General features: G+C 30.5%; 2 protein-coding genes across 2 annotated transcripts; both read left to right on the plus strand.

Annotated features, from left to right (window-relative positions):
• Positions 1-15,858: 15,858 nt before the first annotated feature.
• Positions 15,859-21,308, plus strand: LOC116773942 (Bardet-Biedl syndrome 5 protein homolog). Its single transcript, XM_061523880.1, has 7 exons — positions 15,859-15,969; positions 16,084-16,232; positions 18,028-18,205; positions 19,249-19,339; positions 19,678-19,824; positions 20,115-20,303; positions 20,807-21,308. The coding sequence occupies exons 1-7, from the start codon at positions 15,905-15,907 to the stop codon at positions 21,023-21,025; spliced, it is 1,038 nt and encodes a 345-aa protein (XP_061379864.1). The 5' UTR covers positions 15,859-15,904; the 3' UTR covers positions 21,026-21,308.
• Positions 21,309-22,013: 705 nt separating this feature from the next.
• Positions 22,014-27,555, plus strand: LOC116774030 (microcephalin-like). Its single transcript, XM_032666636.2, has 9 exons — positions 22,014-22,302; positions 22,373-22,564; positions 23,055-23,223; positions 23,416-23,585; positions 23,897-24,056; positions 24,266-24,400; positions 25,597-25,748; positions 26,312-26,764; positions 27,127-27,555. Exons 1-9 carry the CDS (start codon positions 22,267-22,269, stop codon positions 27,424-27,426), a joined length of 1,767 nt encoding a protein of 588 aa, XP_032522527.2. The 5' UTR covers positions 22,014-22,266; the 3' UTR covers positions 27,427-27,555.
• Positions 27,556-27,785: the final 230 nt, after the last annotated feature.

The raw sequence follows: 27,785 nt of genomic DNA on the forward strand, positions 1-27,785 counted from the left end.
ATAAACGGCAACTTCACGCCGATGTTCTGTGAAAGGGTGGTACTTCCCCGGTCGAGCCAGCCCATGGTCGATAAAAGTTATTCACTCTTACATATTACGATAATGTTTGTATAAATTATGTTATAATAATCATGAATACTTTCGTAGTAAATACATAATGAAGTTGTGATATTTTACGGAAGTGAATTTTTAAAACAATTAAAAGAAAGACACAAAACATTTGATTATGTCCAACTAAGTATTATTATTACTCTCTCAGATGCACTATATTTTAAATATACATATGTTATGACATAACCTATGGACTAAGAGACATGACGTCTTTAAGCATTGTCTACACTCTACAGGATAATTCTTCTTATAAAACTGTAAGTTTTTATATATTAATTTATTTAACAAACTAAAACAACTATTATTAGTAAAATAGAATGCAGTTAAGAAACGGTATAATATATTTTTTACTTGTAAATATTTTAAACTTTTCATATTATAAATAACCACATTTATATTCTTTAAATAAGACAAGTGCTATGAGACTTTCGTTGTAGATCTTCCTTGCATACGGACGATGGAATACTCATCCTCCTTCCGCAAGATCACAGTCAGGTTCATTTATTAGGAAGTCTGCAGGGAAAGAATTAATAGGCTATTACTGAGTTAGTGTTCCGTCCGAGGCTACACCAGTACCGTCAGGTACAAGGATACCCAAACACCACCCAGAACTAATTTAATAAATCTTTTCATCATTTATATCAATGAATTAAAAATTACGAAATATAGAACTTAGAAAAGATATAATAAAAGAAAATTTAAGTGTTATAATCTTTAATCTGGCACTAAGTTTCTTGGACGCTATTTACCTTTGATGTATATATAGTTTTTTAATGATTTGTTGTAAGTCGTTTATACAATTGTAAAAATATTCAGTTCAAGTACTCAGCAACTTTAAGATTTGAAATACTTACCCATCACATGTCATACACAATTCTAGCACGGTGGAATTATTTTTAAGCCCACTTCATAAAACGGTTGTTTTAATTCAATGTCCTTAAATAATATTTAAAAGAAACATAAAGTAAATAAGAAGTATAATATACAGACGAGATATAAGGCTCATGGGATCAAACTTTCCTGTCTGCTGGGTCTCCTTTCGTAGAGTAGGATTACTTCTAATTCAGTCATGATTATGGAACAACTTCTTCGCTGAAAACTTTATTTTATTAACATAATAGTAGTTATCTGGGAAGACTTTACCAATATGTTTAATTTATTATTCATTGCTACCTTATGATTTTTCTAATTAAGGTCCTTACAGCTAGTTATCCTGAAACCGCCATGTGATTTTAGTATTTAACTATTTAATCTTGAGATTTTTCTTCCTTTTGGACAGCATTCGCTTGGTATAAACTAGACTATTTTAAAAGATAAATCTATATGTAAAATTCATATCCGACAAGATACTAGCACCATCCTAAATTTGATATTAGAAGTACTAATTAGTACACAGAACAGTCGTGACACTCAATAGACCATTCTCCACACCAGCAACATAACCCAGTAATCTTTCTCATCAACCTTTAGACACATCTTCAAGAATACTGAAGATTTTCTATCATATTGGAACATAAATTTAAATAAATTAATTGAAAGAAAGATTTATTTTCATACAATTTGCATTGGGTATTCAGTAAAATAATAAAAATATTTTATTCTATACGAGTTTTAAAGTTATCAAAGGGTGCTATCACTGCCTGTTTATGTTAAAGTAGGTAAATAAAAATTCTTTAAGATAAACTATTTTGATCGACTCACACCGACAGGTTGACGGTGGGAGACAAGAAAATATAATCTGTGGTCGAGAACTTTAGCACCACACAACAGCGGCCGTTTCAACATTGTTCATAGATAAATCTCTGTTCAAAGTTCAGTTACGTATCGCCGTTATGAGTTGGTTTTTATTCTGTAAGCATTATAAATGGTATTATCTGAGACCTCATAAACACATCTAACGCTCAATAGTAACAGAAATATCAAACCTTATTGTGTTGCAGTCACTTGTTATTTGTCGTTTACTTTGGATCTTATTTGCGAACTCTTGCCTCAATCCTGAAGATATTTTTAAAATGTGCATCTTATCTCAACTACCTGTTCCTGAACTCTGTGTTAAGTTCCTTGTTAATGTCATCGTTAAACTTAAAGTACGTTTCAGTTAAGTTTTGTAACAGCATGCGTTTTTCTAACCGTTCAAGATTCTAATGTTAAGAGAGTGTCGTTTGAATTAGTTTTTTAGGTCTGCATTTATAAATTAGTATAACGTTATAGAGAAAGCGTGTCGTCAGTGTAGTTTGAGTAAATAATGTATTAATAAGTAAGGAAATTATTCGCTTCCTACAGCTGTTATTAGTGAAACACGTGAAAGTTTACCTGCACTCAAAAAAGAACAAAGCCGTTAACGTAGAAGTATTCAGTTATAAATAAACAAACAGCAAGTCTTATAAGTAATATTAATAGGAGCGACTCTGTAAGAACGCAGTGACAAGAATCAAATTGGAAAAATATTATTTTAAAGAACGAGGAATACAATATAATGTGACATTCCCCGTTACAAATGACGTCTGAATGTTCCGTAATCAAAGATTATAGGTTCGCGCTCCACCTGAGAACAATTTTATTTTTCGTTCCACCAAATGCAAAATAATTTCTCTTCCCCAGTTGTATTCTTATAACATCGACTGTCAAATGTGCAGACTCGCTCCATTCAGTCATATTGAAGACCAGGAAAACTTTACTTGGTTATTTAATTTTGATTTACACTAATCTTAGTTTCATCTTTGTGAATTCATTAACGACAGGAGTTTCAATGAACCCAGACTTTAATGCGAGAATTATTTTCAGGTTGCCATAGATAAAAAAAAGACAAAGACACATAGTGATGTTATAGTGCATTACAATACAGGTTCTTCAAATAGTTCCTTCCAATAAACTTGAATATTCAGATATGGATCTTCACCGTTAAGTTCGATCCCATGACTTATAGTTACCTTTATGACTGAGAGATACAAACAGTCTTTATCCATGAGTAACTCAAGTCTTCATTAAACATCAAGAACTGCAATGTATTGTTATCTTTACTTCTACACAAGTATCTTGTTTATAATCTTGAAGTCACGTACTAATAATACAAACGGCGATGTCTGTCGAGGGAGTCCGCGTTGTTTAATGGATCTCTTAAGAGAGCTGACGTTTCATCAAGCTCGTGTTATAATTTACACTGATATTAAAAATACTAGCAAACTGTTTTTCTGTCCATTGCCGTTTCAAAGGACTTCATACAAAGACAAAGCCTTATATCCTAGCCATATAAGTCATTGGTAAGAATTGATCTAAATAAAGTAATACTAAAGTTATATTTTCCATGTTCCTCATGTAGGATTATTTCTGCATAGTTATAAAATTTAATTTGTCAATGAAACCGTCTAGTGAAGAAAGTCTTAATATATTATCTATAATAAATTATCAGTAAACAAGTGATTAAAATGACTCGCGGTCTTATTTTTGCTACTTCAAGTAAAAGGACGTCTTAATCTTAATGTTATTTAAATGTCACGTCTCTGTACAAACGTCAGCTAATCTCTGACGACTGATTTACGAGTGCCGCTGCTCTGGTGCAGCTTCCTAATTACTTGCTCTCTGAATGTGTTAAAGAGAAGCGTCTCAAAACAGATAAACCATTCGCAGAGACTAACGTTTTATCAAAACCTTAATAACTTTATAAAGAATAGCGTGGAGCGACTGTAGATAGTATCAGAGACGGATACAACACGTTCTTGGCATACATTAAGTTATATTTGTCAGTAATCCGCATCCCGTCACAGATCAATCACTTATCACTCATCATGTCATAATATCAACTCGTAGTTGGAGTGATGTTTCAGGTCTCCGCGTCTTTGCTCAATATTAAATCTTAGCAAAGGTTATGCGGACGAACTTTGAACGAGACCACACCACTGATAGTTTTAATAAAAGTCACGTGTCAACATTCACACTGACGTCACAGTTGAGATTTTTTTTATTAGTTAAGAAATACATAATTTTAATGGAAATGAATTTAAAAGCAAAACAAACTTAGATATTAAAAACCATTGAAAGTGCGATTGTTATTCATTTATATTCATTTTATTTACACTTTGAAGTTAAGAGTTTTAAAATTTGTGGGTAAAAGTGTTTACACAAAACCCTTTTGATTTGTAACCCACGGCGCGAAAGAGATGTTGTAGCTTTGACATGAGCCTCTGTGTTTGTCTGTGACATCTTAGCTCTTATAGGGATCGCATAATATCTTTGACGTATTTTTTTTTAATTGAAACCATCTTGGTTTCAATTTAAATAACATGCAGTGTATCTTAGCTACGTATCGTTAATATCTCTCGAGATTAACGCTATATTTCTTTTCCAAAATAATATTAGGCATTTTTAGCGTATGAACGACTTAACGCCTCGCGGGTGCCAATATAGTAGTTATGACAATAAATGCGTTGTTTATTTTAATGTAACTATGTTCGTCTTTAAATCTGATAAACCCATTCGCAGAGACATTACATGTTTATTTAGTTGAGTATTCCACGTACAGCTCGGAGGTTGTATGTTAATACAAAGTTAAGTTAACGTTGTTTAAGGCGAAGTTCGTGTAACATAATGATCAAGTCGCGTCATCAATCACGTCGACAGATTGAAGCTGGAAGAAATATACTCATTTGTAGTCGAGAACTTTCAGAGAGTTCGAGATGAGTGTTTATAAAAAAACAGATATTTAATAAATATAAATATTACGTTAAACAAGTCGTAGCATATTGTTAGTAAAACTGTTATTTAGAATGATTTCCAGAATCAGTTGTTTAGTTTTAATTCATTGTTCGAAAATGTGACTTCAGAACTACCGATATTTAAGTATGTAATACAAAACAAGAATGATTTACTTTTATACAATATATATATATATATTTAAATTTCAATCTTATTACATAGAGATCTCTCCAGAACGTAACGCACTCATTACTAATTAAGTATTAATTAAATTATTAGTTTTCCGTAGATCGAAATTTATTCTAACAAAATTATATTGTTATATGAGAATATAATTTGATTTTTTTTTAATAATAAATAACTTCATTGTTGTTGGTATATATGTATAAAATCAGGGTAATCAAAGTTGGGAAGAATTGTTATAATTCAGTGGTTGATTTTAACATCTGCGTTGCAATTAAGAATAGTGTTGTGTTGGAATTGACTTTCGGTAAAGTTATCGTTGTAGAGAGACTTTATATTCCCTTCCTTATTTTGGTAATGTAAAATTTTTATAACAAATGCTGTGTGGTATTTGCAAACTGAAAGTTTATATCAAAAACCGTTTCTGAGATGAATAAAAGTTATTTGATTTCATTAAACAGATAAGTTTGTGTATTTATAAATTTATATTTATATATATATATATTCCTATTTTAATTATAAACCGATTAAAATATATTGAAACTACTTTCTTGGTATACACTATTTCCTTTTATTGTTTTATTTTTCATTTATGTCGTTTAAATAGCAGCAACCGTCCTGAGTGTCAGGTGTACTAGAGACAATCTTGGTTCGTTGTCTTAAATGTGGCCTTCATCCGTGCAAAGACGTGCACAGTATATTCTGCCAGTGTCGTGTTGAATGGAGGAGACGCGATCCGGGATTAACTTAGAGATAACCTTAAATAGCAACATTAAAAATTATTATTATTAGTCAATGTTTTTTTATCAGCATCAGCTTTCTTCACGTTTCACTTACGACGTGCCAGTAAGCGGTTGTAAGTTTATCAATTTAAAGGTTTCTTTATAGATATGTTAAAAATTATTTGTGAAGACGATGACACAGACATATACTGATAATTAATTTAATTACGACTTGATGAATCGAAAGAAAATGTAGATTTCCCGATGTTTTTATCGTCTTATTTTAAGGTAATTTTTGTTTAAGAATCTCGAAGCTTTCAAATGTTGTTGAACCAATAGCTGAGATTATTATAAAATACTTAACAAATATGTATGGTATAGAGATCATATGATCATATGTAAATTTTTTCCGTTCCGGATCTTCTGTAGGTTTCGATAAAAAGAAATTTAAAACTATCCAGATCAAGATCGCAAAACATAACATTAAACTAACATATATTATATTATAGTAATATATAGATGTATAATTCATATTTGATTCTGTAAAAAATGTGAACAACGATACAGCATTCAATAGCCGTCTATGAAAACATACCTATACATTATAACAAAACTTGGCTTCACCAAAGAAAAACGTGATTTTTCTACGTTAGATTAAAATATTTAACAATATATTAAAGAAACAAAAGTGATAGGATTCTAAAGATGGAAACCAAGTAAACGGCCTACCAGATGGAGGTAGTACCGTCGCCCTTGGACCACCGCAACATAGTTTTACGGATGTGTTGCCACTCTTGATTGGGGAAGACGGAGGGGAGAAGGTGGGAAAGGATGGGAAAAGGGAAAGGGCAACCGGCTCTTTAACTCATCGGACGAAACGCAGCCAGTAAAGACTTCACGCCGATCTTCTGTGAGGGGGTGGTACTTCGCCAGTCGAACGAGCCCATGTTCGAGCTGCAGTAACTTGACCACAGCTAGGCTCTAGCATCTCGAAAAATATGACAGTACATTAAAAACTAAATGCAAAATAAATTTCATTTAGTTAAGGACTGCTTTGAACGAAGCATCGAATAATAAAAAATAAATAAATATAATTATATTAAATCTTTAAGATATTTTATTTTCAAGAAACAAAAATATGAGCAAAATAAAATAAGGTTTTATAAAAGATCGTCCAAAATGTGTTATAAAATGAAACAAATATACCATTAACGTACTAAAACATACTAAGACCTAATTGGTAGTACATTCATTATAGCCAGATAAAGAATATCTTTTAGAAGATTTTTCTCATTTTAATCATAAGCCGTGCGCTCGTGGAAAATCCAAGAGGACTGTTTCCTACTCCTTCCTGTAAGAGTTCTTTACAAGAAACTGTATAATACTTTAAGTTTAAATAAACACATAAAACAGCTACACATCGACTCCTCGTGATTACGAAAACTGCTAAGTTATCGACACGTTGAGTACAATGTGGTAAAATAAATAGTGTAATGAAACCTTAAATATCAAGAAATGTATTGGTGTTGGAATTAATTCGTAGCGATTATTATTAAAAAAATAACGATTTTTTTTTTAAATGAAAATTAAAAATTATCTTATTCAAAATACTGCCCACCGCTTGCCACTACTTTCTCCCATTTTTCAGGGAACTGTCAAAAAACTCTTCGTCCTTGGAGGCATCCATGAATCGATCCAATTTTGGCAATCCTCATAAGATATTAGTTTTTCCCTGACAAAGCCATGATCGAAACAAGTGGTAATCAAAATTTATACCAAATAAACACTTTATTTGGTATAAATTTCGACATAATTTAATAGCTGCCACTTGTTGTTTAGTAACAATGAGAAATAAGATGCGTCGTAAAAACAATAGCTAATAACAGATGTTTAACGATTAGTTTGTTTCCGAAGGTTAAAACAGAACTCTGTTATAAGCACGCCATCTCTTATCAAACGCAACGAACTAATAATATTAACTGAAATCTGTTTTTAAAAGAAAATTAACTTTAAGAATGATTAGAATTAGACTGATTAGAACGCACGCAACGTTGCAAGTATTTAAATACAAGCACTTGTACGAATGTAAGTGTCACTCATAAGATTAGTAAGGCGAAAGTCAATTTTAAAACTACGATACTGACTCAATCAGGTACTCAGTAGAGATGTTGTCAGTATTCAGTGACATATAAACAAGTTTAATAAATAATTTACAAGTAACAAGTATATATATATATTATATATATATATATATATATATATATATATCAATAACAAAAGTTTAAGAAATCTGAGAATTAACTTCAGACCACGTAAAAATATATTAAACCCAACATCAAGTTAAATATTATTTACTACTGTAATATATCATAAGATCTGTCTGTTTAGTCCACATTCATCTTAATTAGTAGACGAACTACTCTGCTTCATCCGAGAGAATCGCGCAGAATTACCTAAGTTGAGCTATTTACACATACATTTATTTAATTAAATCCTTAATACATTGTACGAAATTTACCACATATTACCTCTGCCTCTAATAAACTTGTTTTTTACTAAATATATTAGACAAGTTTCCTTGAAGGCAAAGCTGAATCAGAGCCACCAACATTTTTAATTCAATTATTAAGAATTATTTAAAGCTATCAAATTTTAAGCTTGAATTTCCTATCTATAATGATTTAGAAACAAACAGAAAAACGCTTTTAAAGCAACAGATGATTTGATTATATTGAAAGAATAATGTATTGAATTATTTAAAAAAAATTAATTCTTTATTTCAGATACATTGATTGCTATTAAAAATAGTCATACAAATACTGTGACAGAAGTTGTTGTAGTCGGGGAAAGGATATTTTATTACAGGATCTATTTTATTATTATCAAATATTAATGAGATGAATATAACCGACGCTTGTCACAATATACCACGTACTAGTTTTTGTGACTGGTTTTCAGTGTTATGTTTTACCATCAATAACATCTACAGTTGATTTTAAAGACAGCACAATATATTTCATCTATACCCTTACTACAAGTCGATACTACGAACACAGAGTTTCAATTTTCATTTCCTAAACTACGTCGAAAGTAACATATGCGAAGACTTATTTATTCTCACAAATCATAAATCTCTCGTCGTTCATGGTATACAGCATTATCATCCGCAGAATCTCAATCAACTATTTAATTCTTTATATAGAAGATAAAAAAACAAAAATTCCTTAAAATAAACTGTTCAATAGAAATGATCTCACTTTAATATTACTTAAGAAGACGTATGGGCTCAGGACGAATAATCCCTCGTCAATGGAGATAGATGTTTTCACTGAACCTATAATAATAAAAGACAAACTATACTCTAGTGCTTTTAAAAATACAATGAGTTTAAGTGACTGTTTCGATTTTCACAAACAATTCATGGCTATATTTTTAGTGTTGTAAATCATTAATTTTGAAACGTAGGCGTCATTAGACATCTTTATACAGTGTAAATAGTTGGGTTATTTAAAAGTATCTAACAACAGAGTTTTCTCTATTTTCTATAAACTGTCTATAACTTGGATTTTTATTTTTTTTTGAGTGAGAGATTTAATTAAAAAAATAAACATCTTCCATTATTGATTACACATTTATTTAAACTGACAATACACGTGTTTTGCACGAATAGCTTCATTGAGGCGAGTTGATAATATTATAAATCACGCAAGTATAAAGAATCTACTACTACTAGAATCTACTATTATTAAATAAGGCATAACCTTAATTTTTTAAGTCAGTCCATGTACATAAATAATACTTCAACTTGTATATTTCAATCCTTGTGACTTCATAACTCTAAGTTTAAATTTATTTATATTCTGATATTGATTGGGAACTCTTATAATGGGAAACTATATGATATTGTAATCTACCCTCACCGTAATGTGTTACCATTGAATATTAGGTATAAATAGTATGCAAGTGCTGTAGACTCGAGATTGTTACAAGTTGTAGAGAAATAAACAGCGAAGTGGAAGTACTACCTAGACTTAATTCTGAAAGTAAATAAGGTACATTAAATATTATGATACGAAGAATGACTTGAATTTTTGAAGTAAATTTCCGTTTCAACCGGAAATACTACTGCCAAGGCCGAAGCTTAACAATAGTTTCTGTTAGAATCGCCGTTTCCGTTGGATACTAACTTTTTGAATTTAAAATTCGTCTTCCGGCGCTCCAGTCCCACTTCCGGTTTTGCTCAAAACATTCGGCGTAATAAATATATCTAACATTAATTAAACATTAACTCAAAATATTCAACAGTACTTTATGTTCTTCAAATAAAAATCGGTTCTAAAACAGCATTATAACAATGAGTTATGAATTATAATTTAAAAACTTAACCTCTTTGGTTGTATCCAAAATACTTTCACAAATCGGACACCAGGCAATACGTAATGAAAACTTCTAGAATAAAATAATGTATACATACGAATATTACTAGAAAATCAGGAAGTCTAGTAGTCATTAAAAGAATTGTAGTTCCTCTCCACTATAACATAAACAATCGTCATTAATTACAGGCAAGGTAAAATTTTACAGTTCTTACCACAAGTCTGTACCTCCATACAAAGCGTTTAACGTTTCTCATTCGATAACCTACGTTAATATTATGTGGTTATTGACTGAAAAACTGTTAAGCATAAACAGCGTGACGCACAAACTTGTCGTAAGCGTGCTGTTATTATTTATTATACTATAAAAAGTATACCCTTTGTTACTTCTACCAAAAGTTGCAAGCGAAGCAATGTTTATCTTTTATAATCAAAATAAAAATTACATTACTATATAAATTTACATTGTCATTGTTGTTTTACAGCACACTATCGCCAGCACGTCGAGACGATACGTACATTACGAAAAATTTACGTGAATATCTTGTTTTCTTTAAATGTTTTTACTTACTAACAAAGCTTTCCTTTTACTAAAAAAAATATTCAAAATAATTAATATCACTTAGTAAATTTTTTCAAATCCCAATGTTTTCTTAACAATTTTTTTTTATGTGACAGGTGGCAAACGAACAGACGGCCTACTTAACGTCAGTAGTGACCGACGCCCATGGACATCCGCAACGCTTAAGTTGCCAACCTTTATTGTTGAGGAAAAGGGAGGGGTGGGAATAAGGAAATGGCGTGAAAGGGAGGGAATAGGGAAAGGGCAACCGCTTCTCTCACTCATCGGACGAAACGCAGCCGCTAAAGTCTGCTTCACGCCGATCTTCTGTGAGAGGATGGTACTTCCCCGGTCGAGCCAGCCCATGTTCGAGCTGCAGTAACTTGACCACAGCTAGGCTCTACCACCTCAATATAAAGATTTTCAAGAATTTTCCAGAATACAGCTTCATAAGTACTTCTAGATGAATCGAGACGATTTGTTTCTTTAAAAATATAACTATATTTCATTAATATGTTATAAATTAATATGTTCAATAAAAAATACACTTTAAACATACACATTAAAATAATTATATTATTTAACTGATAACTTGAAGATCAAAAACAATGGCCGTTCGCCGTTGAAACAGCTTTAGTAATTAAATTAATCTTCCTACTTAACAAATGTATTGATATTTAAGTATATTCAGATATAAACATATAATTTTTAAAGTTTGACATATGTAAATTAAAAGAAAAAGATTTTAAAATTCATTGGAACGGAACAATTTCAGTTGATAAAATATTCTTAAATACCATCAATAAAATATGAAAGCACGGTGAGATCTAAGACTTTAATAAGTATTAATTTAAATAAAACTAATATTCTCGGATTACTTCGCTTTTTTTATTATATTAAACTACACACTCCCGACGTTTCGTTACTTTGCTGCAAACGTTGCCGCGGGCAAATGAAATGAGTATATGGTTTAAGATGATAAAATTTTATTTAACATGTAAGCGTACTTTGAATGGAAACGTTAATCAAACGCGTGGGTCTAAGAAACGCTGTCGCCTAACCAAATAAGCCTTTGTCACTACAAACTTACCATGTTATATTCGAACAAAGCAAATTCCTATTTAAATCACAATTACATGAATTTACGACTAAAACTATGAACTAGTTTAATTTAAACTAGTTTTTTAACCAGTTTTTTTCTTGCAATCGTTTCAATTTAACTATTTTATCTCGTATTAACTAACAGACATTTTAAAAATCCTTACGTCTGTTTGACTCTTCATCTCTAACCGACACTAACTATAGAAGCAGTCTTAATGAAATGTTCATTAATACTTTTAATTGAATAATTTTACGCATCTGCCGACAGTTACTTCTAAACTTGACTTAAGTTATACGAGCTCATTAAAAGGGTAGTCAGGAAGTTGTTTAAAGAAAAACACCGATTGTGAAAAGACTGAATAAGTCTTAAAGTTCCTAAAAATAAAAAGATGCTGAGTCTTAAATTTTTGTCTCGAATTATCGAAAATTATCGAATTAATTGCATATATATAAATAAATATTATACTGAATTACTGAATACTCGAAGATTTTTCGCTATTAAAAACCGAGAAAACAATATAAATTCGGTAACTTCAATGTCAAAACAATTAGCTTAACGTTAAATAACAAAATTATAAATGACAAAGAAGACGGATGCCGTGAAAGGCTTTTAAGAGGGTTCCGTCAATTTGGGGCCCGTCTTTAGTTAGTGTAACTTTTAGATTTGACGTAACCTATTTGACCATGTAATTAAATTATGCTAAAAATTTTATTCTGTTATTAGATTTATAATAATGAAATGAAAAAAAAAGTGAAAAAGCAGAATATAATTACTCACAGTCAGTGTTACTAGATGTAAGTTACTATTTATAGATAACTATTGAACGCTATAAATTAGCTTAAGTTTTAATAACAATGCTTTTGAGTTAATTTTTTCTAACATACGCGGTTACTTGAAGTATCTGATTTATAATATAAGTCTGTAAACAATCGGTTTTTACACTTCGTTAATACATTATTTTTATTAATTTCTCAAAGCAACTGAATATCTAACTAACTGAACGCCACTTTCCAACTCTACCAAGAATATTTTGTTAGGATTTGAAGGTCAGAAAATGGTCTATAAGGAATACGAAAACGAATTCAACACATTCTTGTAGATTAAAAACCTTACATATGACATCAGACGTAACGGAAGGTGACTTAAAAATATATAGTTTGAGAAAACTAAGAAAAGCGCTTTAATATACATTTTATATACATACATATATGTATATCTATAATTCAAAAAAACTGTTATGATTTCTGCTCTTCCTTATATGTAAATAAAATTGAAAATCAACTTAATATACGTATTCTTGATAATTCTATAAGCTTACCAAATCGTTATTATTTAAATGGGATAACACGCATTAGACTTTAAATCAATTTAGTCCTGAACCTTCCGAGGTTATTTTTTAAGTTATTTCACGAAGAAAATTAAGAATATAATACTGTTCTAAAACAATCAGAGATAGCTAATTACCCCGATTCCTTATGACATTGTGTTCGGAAACGCGGCAGTACTGATCTCTTAAATAGTATGATTAAGTAAAATTTGACTTTGATGTCTTTTGGGTTTTTTCGTTAACATCCTAAGAAACTTTTTGATAGCGAACATTATCTTTATATCTCATCATTATGATGGATCTCATGAATCTGACAAACACACTGTTATTTCTGTTTAAATCTTGGTTACTATCATCAACTTATACATTGCTCAAAATATTTGTAATATACATTTATACACAGATTAATATATAAATACTTCTGTAATAAAATTTCGGGATTCCCATATTCGAATCCTGATCTGAATTATTAAATAACCCTGATATTCACTAACTCACTACACCACCGATACGACGTGCAATCATTGATAATATTTAAGTTTAAATTATAATCCTATGAGAAAAGTATTTATCACTCGGCCGATTTCCGAACGACACTCGGCCGGTTTCTGAACGGAGGCTCTGTACTTTCTCAGTACTTTTTTAATAAAACTGAAATACAGCGAACCAAATGAACGCACCTGTCGATGACTTGTGGAACTTCTAATATACGAACTTTTTCCTTCCCTTGCTAATAAAATTATGAATTTACACCCTGTTTTGATATGAAAAACGTTTGATATGAAATATTCCCGGATATATTATATTTTGATTGAATAAACTTTTGTTCAAATTATTTATAGATAAATCGATGAATTGTGTCCTTTAAAACTAAAATAAATCTTTTTGTAACAAATTTTATACGTTAATTATGAAAAAAAAAAAAAATCAATATTCAAATAATTTAATTTGAATTAAGTATAAAATACAACTTTACTTTTATTATTCAAAAAAATGATAAATATTTGTCGTGTTTCATAAAAAAAAAGTATTTTTTTATATTTTTTATCTGTTAGTTGTTATTGTATGACAGACGGGTTATAATTGTTTTGACATTCGTCTTTTCAGAATACCGTTATGTTCGAAACTAAATTAAAATATCCCAACTCTACTACAACAAAATCTTATTTAATTTTCACGCCAAAAATATGATAATTTTTAACAAAATAAAGATTAATGAATTATATTTTAAAATGTTGACACTTAATGTCACAAATAACTAGCTAAATTCTAAAACATATACATTAACTAGCTAAATTCTAAAACATATACATTATCTACATTTTATTTTTATGCAACATCAAAATCAACAATTATTAATACGTAAACAGCAACATTTATCAATTACGTCTGATACTGAAGAATGCGTGAGACGCCATCTATCGGTGACAGTAGTTAAATATGAAAACTATGTAGCTATCCTCATTTATGTACAAATAACTTGCTTACAAAAGCATCACCAGAATTCTAACACTATTGCTTATAATCCAATCTTACTGTCGATGAGAATGCTTATAAGAAATAAGTCAAATTTGTATAAACTGCTCTTTGAACCATTTCAAAGTCCTATTACATACAACACAAGACAACTTTAGCGAAAAATATGAAAAGCTTGATGTTTCATAAAATAAATTTCTATTATATATATATATTTCTATATTCCACTTATTTTCTTTACTTAGGTATTTTAATTCTAAAACATTAAAACCTCAAACGGGTCACGTACTCTCCCTCAATACTTTGTACGTGTCATTGATTACATATGAAATAGATGAGATTAAACTCATGCGTGTTATAAAAGTTTAATTTTTAAATGTACTTACGTTACTTGCATTACATTACAAACTTTTTAGAAAGACCTCCATGAATTCTTCTGAAGTGTCAATGAATTGACAGTTGTTTTTTTTTTTAAAGAACCACCCGTATTTATTTAATTGTCAAAATAAGAATAAATATTTAGTTGTTAAAAAAATAAAGAATATGTTAAAAAGTTATTAATAAAAATCATGAGAATTAGAATTTTTTGGCGGAAAATATTTGGTGAGTGGATTTAAATCTTTAGGTCCTTGTACTCTGAAACGCTACTAGACACGTCCACGTAATAAAACGTTTTAAAAGAGTATTTCTATAAAATATATTTTTAACAAGAAAACAGGGGATATTAAACCAAAATAATAACAGTGAAGAGCCATTTTATTATCAAAATATGAATTATGAACTATCCTATTATTTTATAAATAGAATTTGATTTATAAAATTTTGCTAAATTTTCTAACCGATTTTAACGACGTTTGAGACAAATCCGATGAAATGCTTTTAAGATATTTCCGTCAATGAAAGTTAGTAATTTGTTCTAAAACGCTTTTAAATTTAACACCAACGACATAATGTTATTATTGGAACAAGATGATAAGTGCACAAAAATATAAAAACCCCTTGTTTAATGTTAATAGTGTTTGAAAATGCGCAAATAGAAGAGATGTTTATGAATATTCGGTTATTTTAAATGAAAAAATCGTAACACGAAAATAATAAAAACGTAATAATATTACCTATTTAAAATGTTACACAAAAAATTTTGGTCAAAATTGTGTTTCTTGTATTTGTATGTACATTATATACAATGTTTTACAATAACAAATTGAAGCTCTGGAGATTTTAATGGTAAGAATATAAGATATTTTTTTGTAAACCTTTCCGATTTCCACGTATAACAGAACCATAGACAGTTAGACACGTTGCTATGACAACCAATACAATAACACACGAAACTGATATAAAACATAAAGGATGCCGAAATCAAAACGAGGAATTGTTTGGGAAGACCGCGAAGTTCTTTTCGATCTGCCGTTCTCGTGAGAAACGTTTTTAAATTATATATTTGTACATAAAAAGACAGACCGTTTATACGGCTTGCGATTGTGAAACAAAGGTACCTTCATTCCTATCGTTTGTATTAATGCTTTCAGATATCTCAAGCTGAGAACCGGCGAGAAAGTCTTCGATAGAATTGAACCGATAGAGGACACGAAAGGAAACAGTGGCATGAAGGGCCGGCTGGTTGTTACCAACCTTAGAATAATCTGGCACTCTCTCACCTCGCCCAGGATCAACTTAAGTTGGTATTATTGATTACTAACACCTCACTCCTCAGATACTGATATCTTGAACACTGTCAAAATAAAACATAGCTAGCTTAACTAAGAAATGACATACGATTTTATAACAGATTAAAAATATTATTTTATTTATATAGATAAATGTTATTTTTATTGCACTTATGTCTGACAAGTAAAACAATTAACATATTTTGTATATAAAAAAAAAATATAATAATAACATTGATTAATATAATATGTGAAATAAATTAAACAAAAAAATATTATTTAAATTAAGAATATTAGAAAATATCTTTGGTATAATATAATATTATAACCTTTGTTGAGCTTATTTTATGTTTAAACAATAATTACACCAGCACACAAAAAAAATTAAGTAAAATGTACATTTTTGACCGAACCTACCTACGAGTACGTATTTTGGTCCGCTAAATCCGAATCAGAGGTCGGTTTGACCCCTACACCCTCGATAGTCGACCTAGACCCTAGATAGTAGACCGATTTTCATAATTTTTAAGGTTTTTCGAAGTTTCCTCGAAATTACCCCTTGGTAAGTCCGGTCAAATGCACATTCTACTTATTTATTTTTTTTGTGTGTCGGTGTTATTGTTAAGGATAATTTTGTTTGTTTTATATGTAAACTTCACTGAACAGATAAAAAAAAAAACAGAAATATATTTTGAGAGACGTGCAATTAGGATGATCTTCTTTTAAAATACATAGAAACTTAAAACAATAAAAATCCAATATAATTAATATATTAGGCCTTACATCAAAACCTACAAAATGGTTTCTTTGACACTCAAACTTGGTGCTTTCCTAAACATATATTTTTTAATACAACTTGTGTGATTATATTAGTGCGTTCGCTATGCTCGCACCTTCGTCCGGTGAAAATAGTTTTATAACAGGGTGGAACAAACAGACAGGTAGACAAAAATATATTAAAACCTTATCTTCGTATATTTGTACTTAATAATAATGATATATCAATACTGCAAACAGACACTCTTAACATCATTTATTTGTATAAATAAATACTAACTATGCCGAGAAGAATTATCATAAATTATTAGTAATAACGCTGTATTTATATTAAATAAAAGCTTATTTTTTATATTTCGTAACAAAAAAAATTCTAAAGAATAAAACCACAGGAGACAATAATATATCTACAAAAACCGTTCCCAAATACGATTCACAACAATCAAAGCGTCGTTCAAACCCAAGACGTGCCCAAATATTTGCCATTCCCAAACAAACTTCCAATTGCCCTCTTGACCCTTAAAATGTCGACTGATTTATTCAGACAATTAGCTTTAAGATGGAATTCTTTTCATTGAAAATCCTAAGATTATTTTATAAGTAATAAACACAATATAAAATACGGGCTAAAGAAAAAACTGTTAAATTGATTATATATTTTCTGACTTTACCTTAAAAGTGCACGACTTAGTACTTTATGTAGACATCTACACTTATATATATTTTAATAATATTTGAAATATCGCATTTTCTACCAATTAACATAAAAAAGGGGAATTATTTGTTCAGACGTTACTGAGATTAAAACAAAAATATTATTTTGAATGTACTTTGAATAAATCGGCCAATTATCAATTCTCTCGTAAATTTTATTGGTACAGAATATAATTGTATAATTACGCGCTAAAAGTTTTTCGTTCAGAAATCATGTATCTTCTCACATTGTTTTATTAATATAGGTTACTGAACGTAACGAAGGATAATATAATTTTAATATATTAAATATTTATATGATATAATGTTTTAAAGCCGTCGGTCTGAACTGCTTTATGTCCACAAGCACGAAGGTTGTGAACTCCGGTCTCCGTGGGACCACGCAGGCTCTATACATACTGGCCGGTTACAACACGAACAAGTACGAATTCGTCTTCACCAATCTGGCGCCAAACTGCGTGAGGCATTACACATCCGTTTCCGGCGTTCATAAGTGAGTACATTTTTATATTATTATAAATATGTCTTGTAGAAAACCTTTTTCTAAATGTATTATTCATGTGTGACACTTGACCAGCCTTCGTGATCACGTTTATTACATAAACTATTAATACTTATTAAAGATATTATATTTATTACTAAACACACAAACTCCATTTCCATTTTTGAAAAACAATTTACGACTCACTTCCTTTCTGTCTAATATTTTTTTTTCTAATTTGTTTTGTATCTTCCTTATCATTTAACAACATATCAATCCAGCGTATTCGTTTCTATTTAGTGTCGTTACTTACTTTAAGTTATAAAAATAATAATAAATGTATATAAATATATATTAAATATATCATATATCTCGCATATACCTCACTTCCCCTTCTTAAAATTTTAATCTCTTGTAATTTTTGGGTTGTCTGACAGAGATAGCTTTTTTGAAATAAAATTACCCTTGGTAGACTGCAGTTTAGTTTTTATTCTGGGACTACGTACCAGCCCCGGCTCCGCACTTTTAACAAAAGCCCGGCTCCGGGCTCTTAACAAAAATATAATATAGCCTATTTAATTTTATATTAAACTTATATTATGATAACTTTCAAATGGCATACCCGATTTTAAATGATTTAAAAATTAATTTACAGATACTGATGTAGGCTTGAAAACGAAGTAATTTATTTTGATAAGACTTAATATCGTATCTATGTAAATAGCTTTCCAATAAACGCTTTAGGAATGCCAATTTTTAAAAGTTGTAAAGAGATATTGTATGTTATCCTTATGTAGACCTATATAAAATACACAATTCCACCATATATATATATATATATATACTAAAACCATCCACGAGAATCACGCTATCGAGTGGTGATATCTGTTTGATAAGCCGTGCAGTAGTTTTTCTTTTTATCGCGAACAGACTGACAGACAGACGCGGCGAGGGACTTTGTTTTATAATATGTATTGATTGATGGTACAATAAATAGTATTATTATAAGGCTTGCTCATTACATATACTACACTCAGATTAATTTCTATATCCAGAGCATATGCCTCTTCTCGTATGTACCGCGACCTCAAGCTGAGAGGTGCTTTCATTCACAACAAGCAATTGAAAGTATTACCACTAGAAAAGGTACAGTAAGTAAAGTTCATATTTTAAATCGTTATACAAAACATTAATAGTCCGGTCGCTCCGAGTTTTCTGATGGGACGGACTATTAATGGCCGTTTCTGATGGGTCGTTGTATTATTAGCAAACTCTAAGCAGCCGGACCATAAAGAATATTGTTAAATACACGATGCTAGCAAAGCAGACAGATGTCCATATTCACAAATAAAAAAAAAAGAAGCATGTTTTGACATGTGACATTTCTAATCAATGTAATTTCCCGCCATTACCTTAACGATTGAATACATGCACCGATATATTATAACATCTCGTTATGTTTCCGATTTTATGTTTAATTTCAGATCTGTCTAACTCAAAACGGTATATGGAATTTATCCAGCGAATCTGGTAATTTGGGGACAATGGTAATAAGCAACGTACGGATAGTCTGGTACGCTGATATCAACGAATCATTTAACGTATCCATGCCGTACATCACTATAGAAAGTGTGAGCTTTTAAATTTAAATATTAAAGTATCTTCAAGAATTATATAATATTCATAAAACTGAGATGTTCGGATATACTAAGCGTTTTTTATTATTTTACAACGACACACTCCCGATGTGTCGGTTGCTTTGCAAAAACCGTGATCCCGGGCAGACGAAACGAAAATGTCTGTCAGCTGGTCTTGTTGGCCAAATAAACACGTAGTATTTCAAAAAATCTAAGGCACATTTAAAAGAATACATCTGAAAATCTTAGATATCATTATATTTTGATAGTGTTGTGTAATTCAGATTACGGTGAGAGATTCAAAGTTCGGTGATGCATTAGTGATAGCGACTCGCCCGTCTTGCGGCGGCTACGTGTTGGGGTTTAGAGCTGAACGAGAGAGACTTCAGCCGCTATTGAGTGAATTACAAACGTTACACAACGCGTACACTGACGCGCCTGTATTCGGAGTTGAAATGTGCTGGGAGAGTGAGGTATGTATTTAAATGAACTTAAAATCAATTTCAGCTAACTTAATTTGTGTTTTTGTACATTTCTTCATACAATCATACAATTGTTTTTGTATAAGAATGTTCTCTTCCGGTGACACTGTAAATGCGGCAGGGTTAACAGCAATGTAAATAATAAAACTATTTTTTTTTTCATACAACCCTTATAATTGTTTTTATAAAATAATATTTTTTCTTTTAACGACGATTTTGTTTCTCAAAAAAAAATTGGGCGTGGTAAAATATTAGGTCGTAACTGTTTCATTCTTGACAAAAATACTGTTATAGTTTTCCCTACAAGCAATTACTATATTAAATCGTTAATAAAAAAATACTATAAGTGCCAAAAATCATTTAACAAGACAAAATCAATGGATCTTTATATCTTTATATGTGGTTGGAAAAAGCTTCTTTTTAGACCAATTTTTACTATTTTACATCTTTAGTTTTGTTGGTAAACCATAAATATATATTTGGAACCTTCATAGATATCCAAACCTCTACACGATGATATAAATGAATTGGAAGAAATCGGGGAACCCCGCGGCGAGATGGGACCCTCGTTATATTTAGCGTCTCAACAGTCTCAACACAAAGACGACGCTGACGTACAACCCGTGTACAGCCAGTACCTAGGGCTGGCCATAGAACCGTTAAAAGAAGGATTCACTTTACAAAGCCTTTTTGAAGTTCAGACAGCGTCTTAATAATCGTCTCATTACTATATTAATATTAAAAATATACTATATAATTTTATATCTAATAATAATAATAATTTATTGGTCTAAAAGCAAAACAGCTTACAATTATGTTAACACTGTTAGTTATACTTTTTATTAAGCACACAATTATTATATTATTTTAGTGAAAACGGTTTTCTATGCCCTGTGCTAGTTAAAAAACTATTACAGGGCACGGGACCTTTCGCAAATTAAGAATTATGTAAAGAGTGGTGGACGTTATTATTTAAATAAAAGTAAATTTGATGGAACTGTTTAATTTTTTAAGTTTTTTCTCAAGTTTGTTACGTAAGCATAGCAATAACCTTATAGCACATCAATGGTGTTAAGTACCAAGTGCTGACGCTGAGCCATCGGTGGGAATCGGAAATGTATTTTAACAAATATTCAGTCTGGAGTCAATAACTGACTTACAGACATATCTTTAGAATGTAGCTACTTATAAGTCTTATTTGTAACATGAATATAGTTTTATAAGTAAAATTTTTTGCACCCTCAGCTGCCACCAAACATAATTAGTTTAAAAATAATTATGTTTTTGTAACGTTCGGAAATGGTAACATCAAGAGGCAGTAACAGTGGATTGATAAGAACATTATTGTTAGTATGGTCTTTTAAAAAAATATCTTTTCTTATTGTTATTCTTGTAAATGGTGAAGTTTGTAAGGATGTTTGCACGCCAAAGTTACTATAACGAATTTCTTAAAAGTTTTCGTAGCACAACGTAAATATAAAAAATGAAAATATTCTTTAAATTATATAAAACTGCATACGAATTTTGCTTGAAGCTTTGGCATCGACCTGCCAGGTGAATAACTGTTCTTAATATTTATATATAGAGGACTCTTTAATTTAAACAGGACTCTGTATAATCTTTAAGTCCCAAGTCCAAACCATTTTACTATCCGATCGCCCTACAAATGTCAACGTGACAGTTACAAAAGTCAAAATATAAATAAAAATGTAAGTAACATAGAAATCAGACTTGTTCGAACTTGTTCTATTGTAAGCAATATGCTGTTTTTGTAAATCGTCTACAATTTTTATTTAAATTTTTAAGTAACAACTAATATTTTAATAATATAGGAAAAGCTAAATATTTCAATCTAAGTGTAAATTAAGTAACTGAAAGATTATAGTAAAATTGTAGGTCAGTTTCTTGTTATTTTAATGTGAGAAAAGCCTTAAATAAAATCAATATAAGCGACATGGCTAAAGACGATAACAGAAGCGCAGCAGGTCTTGTGAGTAATAGTTGTCTGATATGTTAATATAAATTAATTTGTAATGCTAGACAGTTGTTTTATCTAACAGAGACGCTCAGCTATTGCTGAAAGATTACGTCTTCGAGAAGAATGGTCAGCGTTAAAGGAGATCGACAACACAGTAAATCAAGTTCCAATACAACGAAACAATACAAAAAAGCAGCACCGTGGCAATTTGATTATTCGGTATCCTAAAACGGTTCTCAATAGTAGAAGTGTGTCAAAAAAACTCACACCGAGAGTAAGTATTAAAATCAATGTTATTTTACTATTATAGAACAAATGGTTTAGGAGTAACTAGTTCTGAACACAGTGAGAAATTTTAAATCTATTTCTTAATTACATTTTATACATTACACATTACATTACATAAGAAAGTTATTACCAAGTATTATTTGATATAATAGTTCATCATGGAACTGAATGAAATATAATGAGATCTAAGACTTTTACGACTATACATTTAAAAAAAATTAAGATTTTCAGATTTACTATGAATTTTTTATTATTTTAAATACATATTCCCGGGGTTTCGGTTACTTTGCACAATCAGAGTTGCTGCAAAGTAAATCTGAAAGTATTAGTTATATTTAAAAGAATTAAATTTAATGTGAAATTCAGATATTATGTCAACAGTGTGAAATTATTATTATTTTTTTTTAATTAAAAAAATTAGCAAACTTTGTAAGTCCTTTGTATTCATGGTAATAACTCTTTATATTTCAATTAAGCATGAAAGAGCTTGTAATAAGACAAGTGAAGTACTCCGAGGGCTGGTCGTACATGTGGATATCGGTTCAGAATCCAAAGCATTAGCATTACGCGCTGCCTTGATGGCTTTAGGAGCTTCTGTGGTGCCTCAGTGGAGTAATCTCGTCACACATTTGGTTTGGTCGGAAGGTCAGTATTTTAATATAAAATTTGTTGTATGTGTACTGTGATAAGTGGTGAGATTGTATGACAGAACATAAGATAATATAGTGGTCTACCGATATAAACTTAACAAGATATTAAGTATAAACAATACACAACAATAAGTTATAGCCCCCGTAAAGCTGGAGTTAGCACAGTAATTGTACTTAAATTTCACAGGTGGTTCTCGTGAGGTCAGGTCTAGAGCTCGATTACTGGCTTGTAAGCTCGTTTCCCCGTTATGGGTTGAAGCTTGCGCTACCGCTGGCAGGCGACTACCAGAAGGCCTATTCCCAGCTGCTAGTAGGCCTTCGGATCTTCCATCACCAAACAGTCTTAAAGTTATGTTGGTGGGTTGAAAAGATACTGATTTTTACATACAATTAGATATTTAACGTTTTGCTATAACAAAATTAATTCTAAGTAAATTGAATGTCTGTAGCTATTTATTATTGAAGAAAAGCAAATATCGAAAGTTTTTTAATGAAAAAAATTACATTGTGTGACAAATTACTTGACGTCTTGACTCCAATCTTCGTGATATTTTTAATCTAACACGCCAACGAGAGTCCTGATGTCCTCTGACAACGGCTTACGTGTCGTTGGTCTCTCCTACCCTCGCATATTCCTAAAATATAATAATTCATGATTTAATTCACAGAAAAGATTTGAGCTGGAAAATCTACCGCTGGGACTGTTATCAGATTCTGGAAGTAGTGATAACATTGGACGTCTTAGGATATCAAGTGACGATGATACTAACGACAGGTCTGGAGATAGATCTAAAGAAGTATCTGGAGATGTATACCCTAGTAGTCCCGGTTAATATATTCACTTAATTATTTTACTTAAAATATAATTTTCCTTAGTATCATATAAATATATATATATATAACTAGATAATGGATGGTTCTGTATACAAACAATATGTGTGATTGTATGTGAGGAATTAACTCAGAAATCTCATAGATGTGTAATAGTTGTTACATTCAATATATCATTTTATTTAATAAAATATTTCGACCAATAGATATAGCTGTCCGTGTGAACACAGCCCCTCGTAGACTCCTACCGCTGTCACCACCCCACCCACCAGCACAAACACGCTGCAAGAGAAAGTTGTTCACGCACAAGGAAGCGGACACACAAACAGGATCTGATACTGGTATATATATATTTATTTATTTATCTTCCTACACTTTGAAAACTTCCTAAAACAATAAACATATAGAGGCATTACTGAAATAGAAAAAAAATATCCTCTGTGAATAATATAAACATATATCATGACAAAAGGAATTTTTTTAATTCAGAATTTTAAAAAAAATATATTGATTGGGAAAAAAATGTTGCCATATATAATAAATATTTTGTATTATATGACATAAAAACTGTTTATACGATATTAACATCATAATAGTATATAGGATGTATTAATTTATCCCGTAATCCCGCTAGTTCCCGCGGGATTACGGTTATTGCACACGGGGTCGTTTGGAAACAGATATTTTCGAATGGTTCAAATTGACACGATTTTCAGTTCAAAATTAACTGATAGTTTATCAAGTAACAACCAGCAAATATAATCTAAGTAGTACATAAAATAGTTAAAATTTTAACAACGTAAAAGGAAGGCCAGTCTTCCGTATAATACTTCCACAGATAGATTATCCTCATTATTACTATGATCACATCTAAAATAGTTATAACATGATAATTCTGACCCTGGCTGATAATCGAGATATATATTTTTCACAGACGCCATCTTTATTTGTTTTGAATTAAGTTTTTTGATGCAATAAATATTATTTTGTTAAAAATCCGCATCGCGTTCGCCTCATATAAACCGTATTTAATGTCGACGGATCCGTTTTTCCAGAACCGATCCTTAACAGTTCTATTTTTATGTAGCGACGTTACACAGGCGATAGATGGCGCTGCCAGTCGGTTATTACGTATATTATTTTAATTGAATTATTTATTAAAAATTATATATATATATATATAATATAGTGATTTGGATGACACAATCGATTAAAATATTAATGAATTATCTGTAAGAAAAGATTTTATTGTTAGGTTTACAATGGATACACTCTGTATTGGTTCACAATAAAAAATTTAAAAGACTAATCTGTGAGATAGGAAACGAAATTTTAAGCTATTAATTTACAATGCCGATTCCAATATCACAATTAAAATTAATATGACATATTTTAAAAGTTCTCTTCTTGACTACGTTTTCGTTATACGCAATGAATTTGAAAACAAGCCACAGATAACAATATTTGGTGTTTGTCTATGATACGTGAAGAAAATTATACATGTATCTTTTTTACATACATATAACTTCATTTCCAGATACAGAGCGGACACCAATCAAACAGAAAACTCCGAGGAAACCACAAGCGAGGAGGCAGATAGACAAACAGCTTGTGAGGAAAATAATTGGAACACAAAAAATACCGCATGGGATAAAAGAAAAAGATAACAAAGATAAAAGATTGAGATTTGTGAGTATCTTTTAATTATAAGTTAGCATTTGTGGCTAAAAAATATTGTTAATTATGTACATATATTGATTTATTTAATAAGAACACAGAATGATTTGTCTATCTGTCTTGAGACTATATACCACTATGCCAAACACAAGTTTGCATCGACACACTATAAACTGAAAGTTAAAAGTTTTTCCTTCACAAATCTTCTCACATTAAAGAATGAATTAGATTATTGTATGAAAAACAGGAAAACATTCATACGTAGTTATATATGATAGAAAGTTATGGTAATTCAAAAATGTAAATTTAAAGGCCGGATTCTGTTTACTATATATTAATTTTAATAAAAAAATTGTTGCGCCATTGTTTATATCATAAAATAAAATTTAAAATCTTCAGTAATTATAAGTATATTTAGTTACCTACAATGAAAATGAGTGATTATGATATATATTTTTTTAATATAATCTCTATGTTACTTAGTATGTACTTGGTTAATATTAAAACGGCATATTATAGAATAGAAAATACTTATAAGAGTATTTCAGTAATTTAAACCTGGATACACATTCTAGGTGTTAACTGGTATGTCGAGACAGGAACGTCAAGAGGTTGTCACATCAATCAAGAAGCTGAACGGTAAAATACAATCATCGGTGAACAGGAAAACAACACATATCATACTCGGTGACAGAAATTACACAACATACTGCAGTAAATGTAACAGTCCGGATAAGTTGTTGTCGCAGATGTTAACTGATGTGGTTATAAATGATCATATAAATAAGCCTGTCCGCTGCTGTGTATGCAGGTGTGACGTGAACGCTTCATTGCTCGACCAACGTTGTCAAGGGGAAGTTTGTGATGGTAAAGTAAAAATTGATAAGCCGAGGACTATCAACACATTACTCGGTGCTGTAAGAGGTTGTAGGGTGTTGTACTCGAAGTGGGTGTTTGATAGTTTGAGAGAAAACAGATGGATACATCACTGTGGCTACGAAGTTAGACATTTGAAGAGAATATATGAGGTACGTTTAATTATATATATTTTTCAGCTATGACTTTAATTATATTAATATATCCTGCTCGTTTATTTTAATAAGATTATATATGTGCATTGATTTTTTAATTTAAATCCTAATTAAAGTTCTCGATGAAAGTCCGAATACCACTCGAGTTGACTTGTATCGATTTTTCGAGATAGCTTTAATGTTACAGAAATAATTATAACGACAATACATATTATCATTTTTCATATCGATACTGTGTTACTAAGCTACGTAACTATTATATCAATATACATGTATCCATACATATTTTCTCACTTTTCGCATTAACTATAACATTAATGAAAAATTCTAACACAACGTAAAAAACAATTTTCACACAGAAAGCAAGAGCGGAGAGATCGGCACTACAGAAAAATAATTCCGAATACGCTTACAACGTTTTCAACGGAATTAAAATAAACATCACAAGTAACGCACAACACAGGAACGCCATTACGCAACTTCTGACACTTTGTGGCGCGAGAATAGTAAATGGCGGGGAAAGTGACATTACGATAGGAATAAACAACGGAGAAATATGTTCCAAGTGGATATTTGATAGCGTCGCGGCGGCGAGACTGAGAACAACGAGACGTTATGTGAATAGAATTACAGCAGACGTGATTGATTTAAATCAATAATTATTTTATATATGAATTAAAACGTACTGCATGTGTATACTTTTTGTAATTATGATATTTTTCATCTATATTCATGTTTCATTTTTTTTTTGTTGTGGTATATTTAATAAATTATTATTTTGATGTGTCTTTCAATTGTTATTACTGATGATACAAGTTTCAATTAAATAAATAAAAAAAAATTGGTTTTGTACGGACCGTTTAGGATTTATTGATGTAGAGTATAGGATTTTTTTTATTTCCTTTAAAAATACTAACAATGATACTGCTACTTTTAAATCGTCCTAAGAAGATTTCAGCCTTTTGATGATTTTAAAGCTTGAACTTCTCATTATCGTTAACACAAGTCCCAATGGTTA

Source organism: Danaus plexippus, chromosome 20, assembly GCF_018135715.1.
Source record: "Danaus plexippus chromosome 20, MEX_DaPlex, whole genome shotgun sequence".
In the NCBI taxonomy this organism is placed as follows: Eukaryota; Metazoa; Arthropoda; class Insecta; order Lepidoptera; family Nymphalidae; genus Danaus; species Danaus plexippus.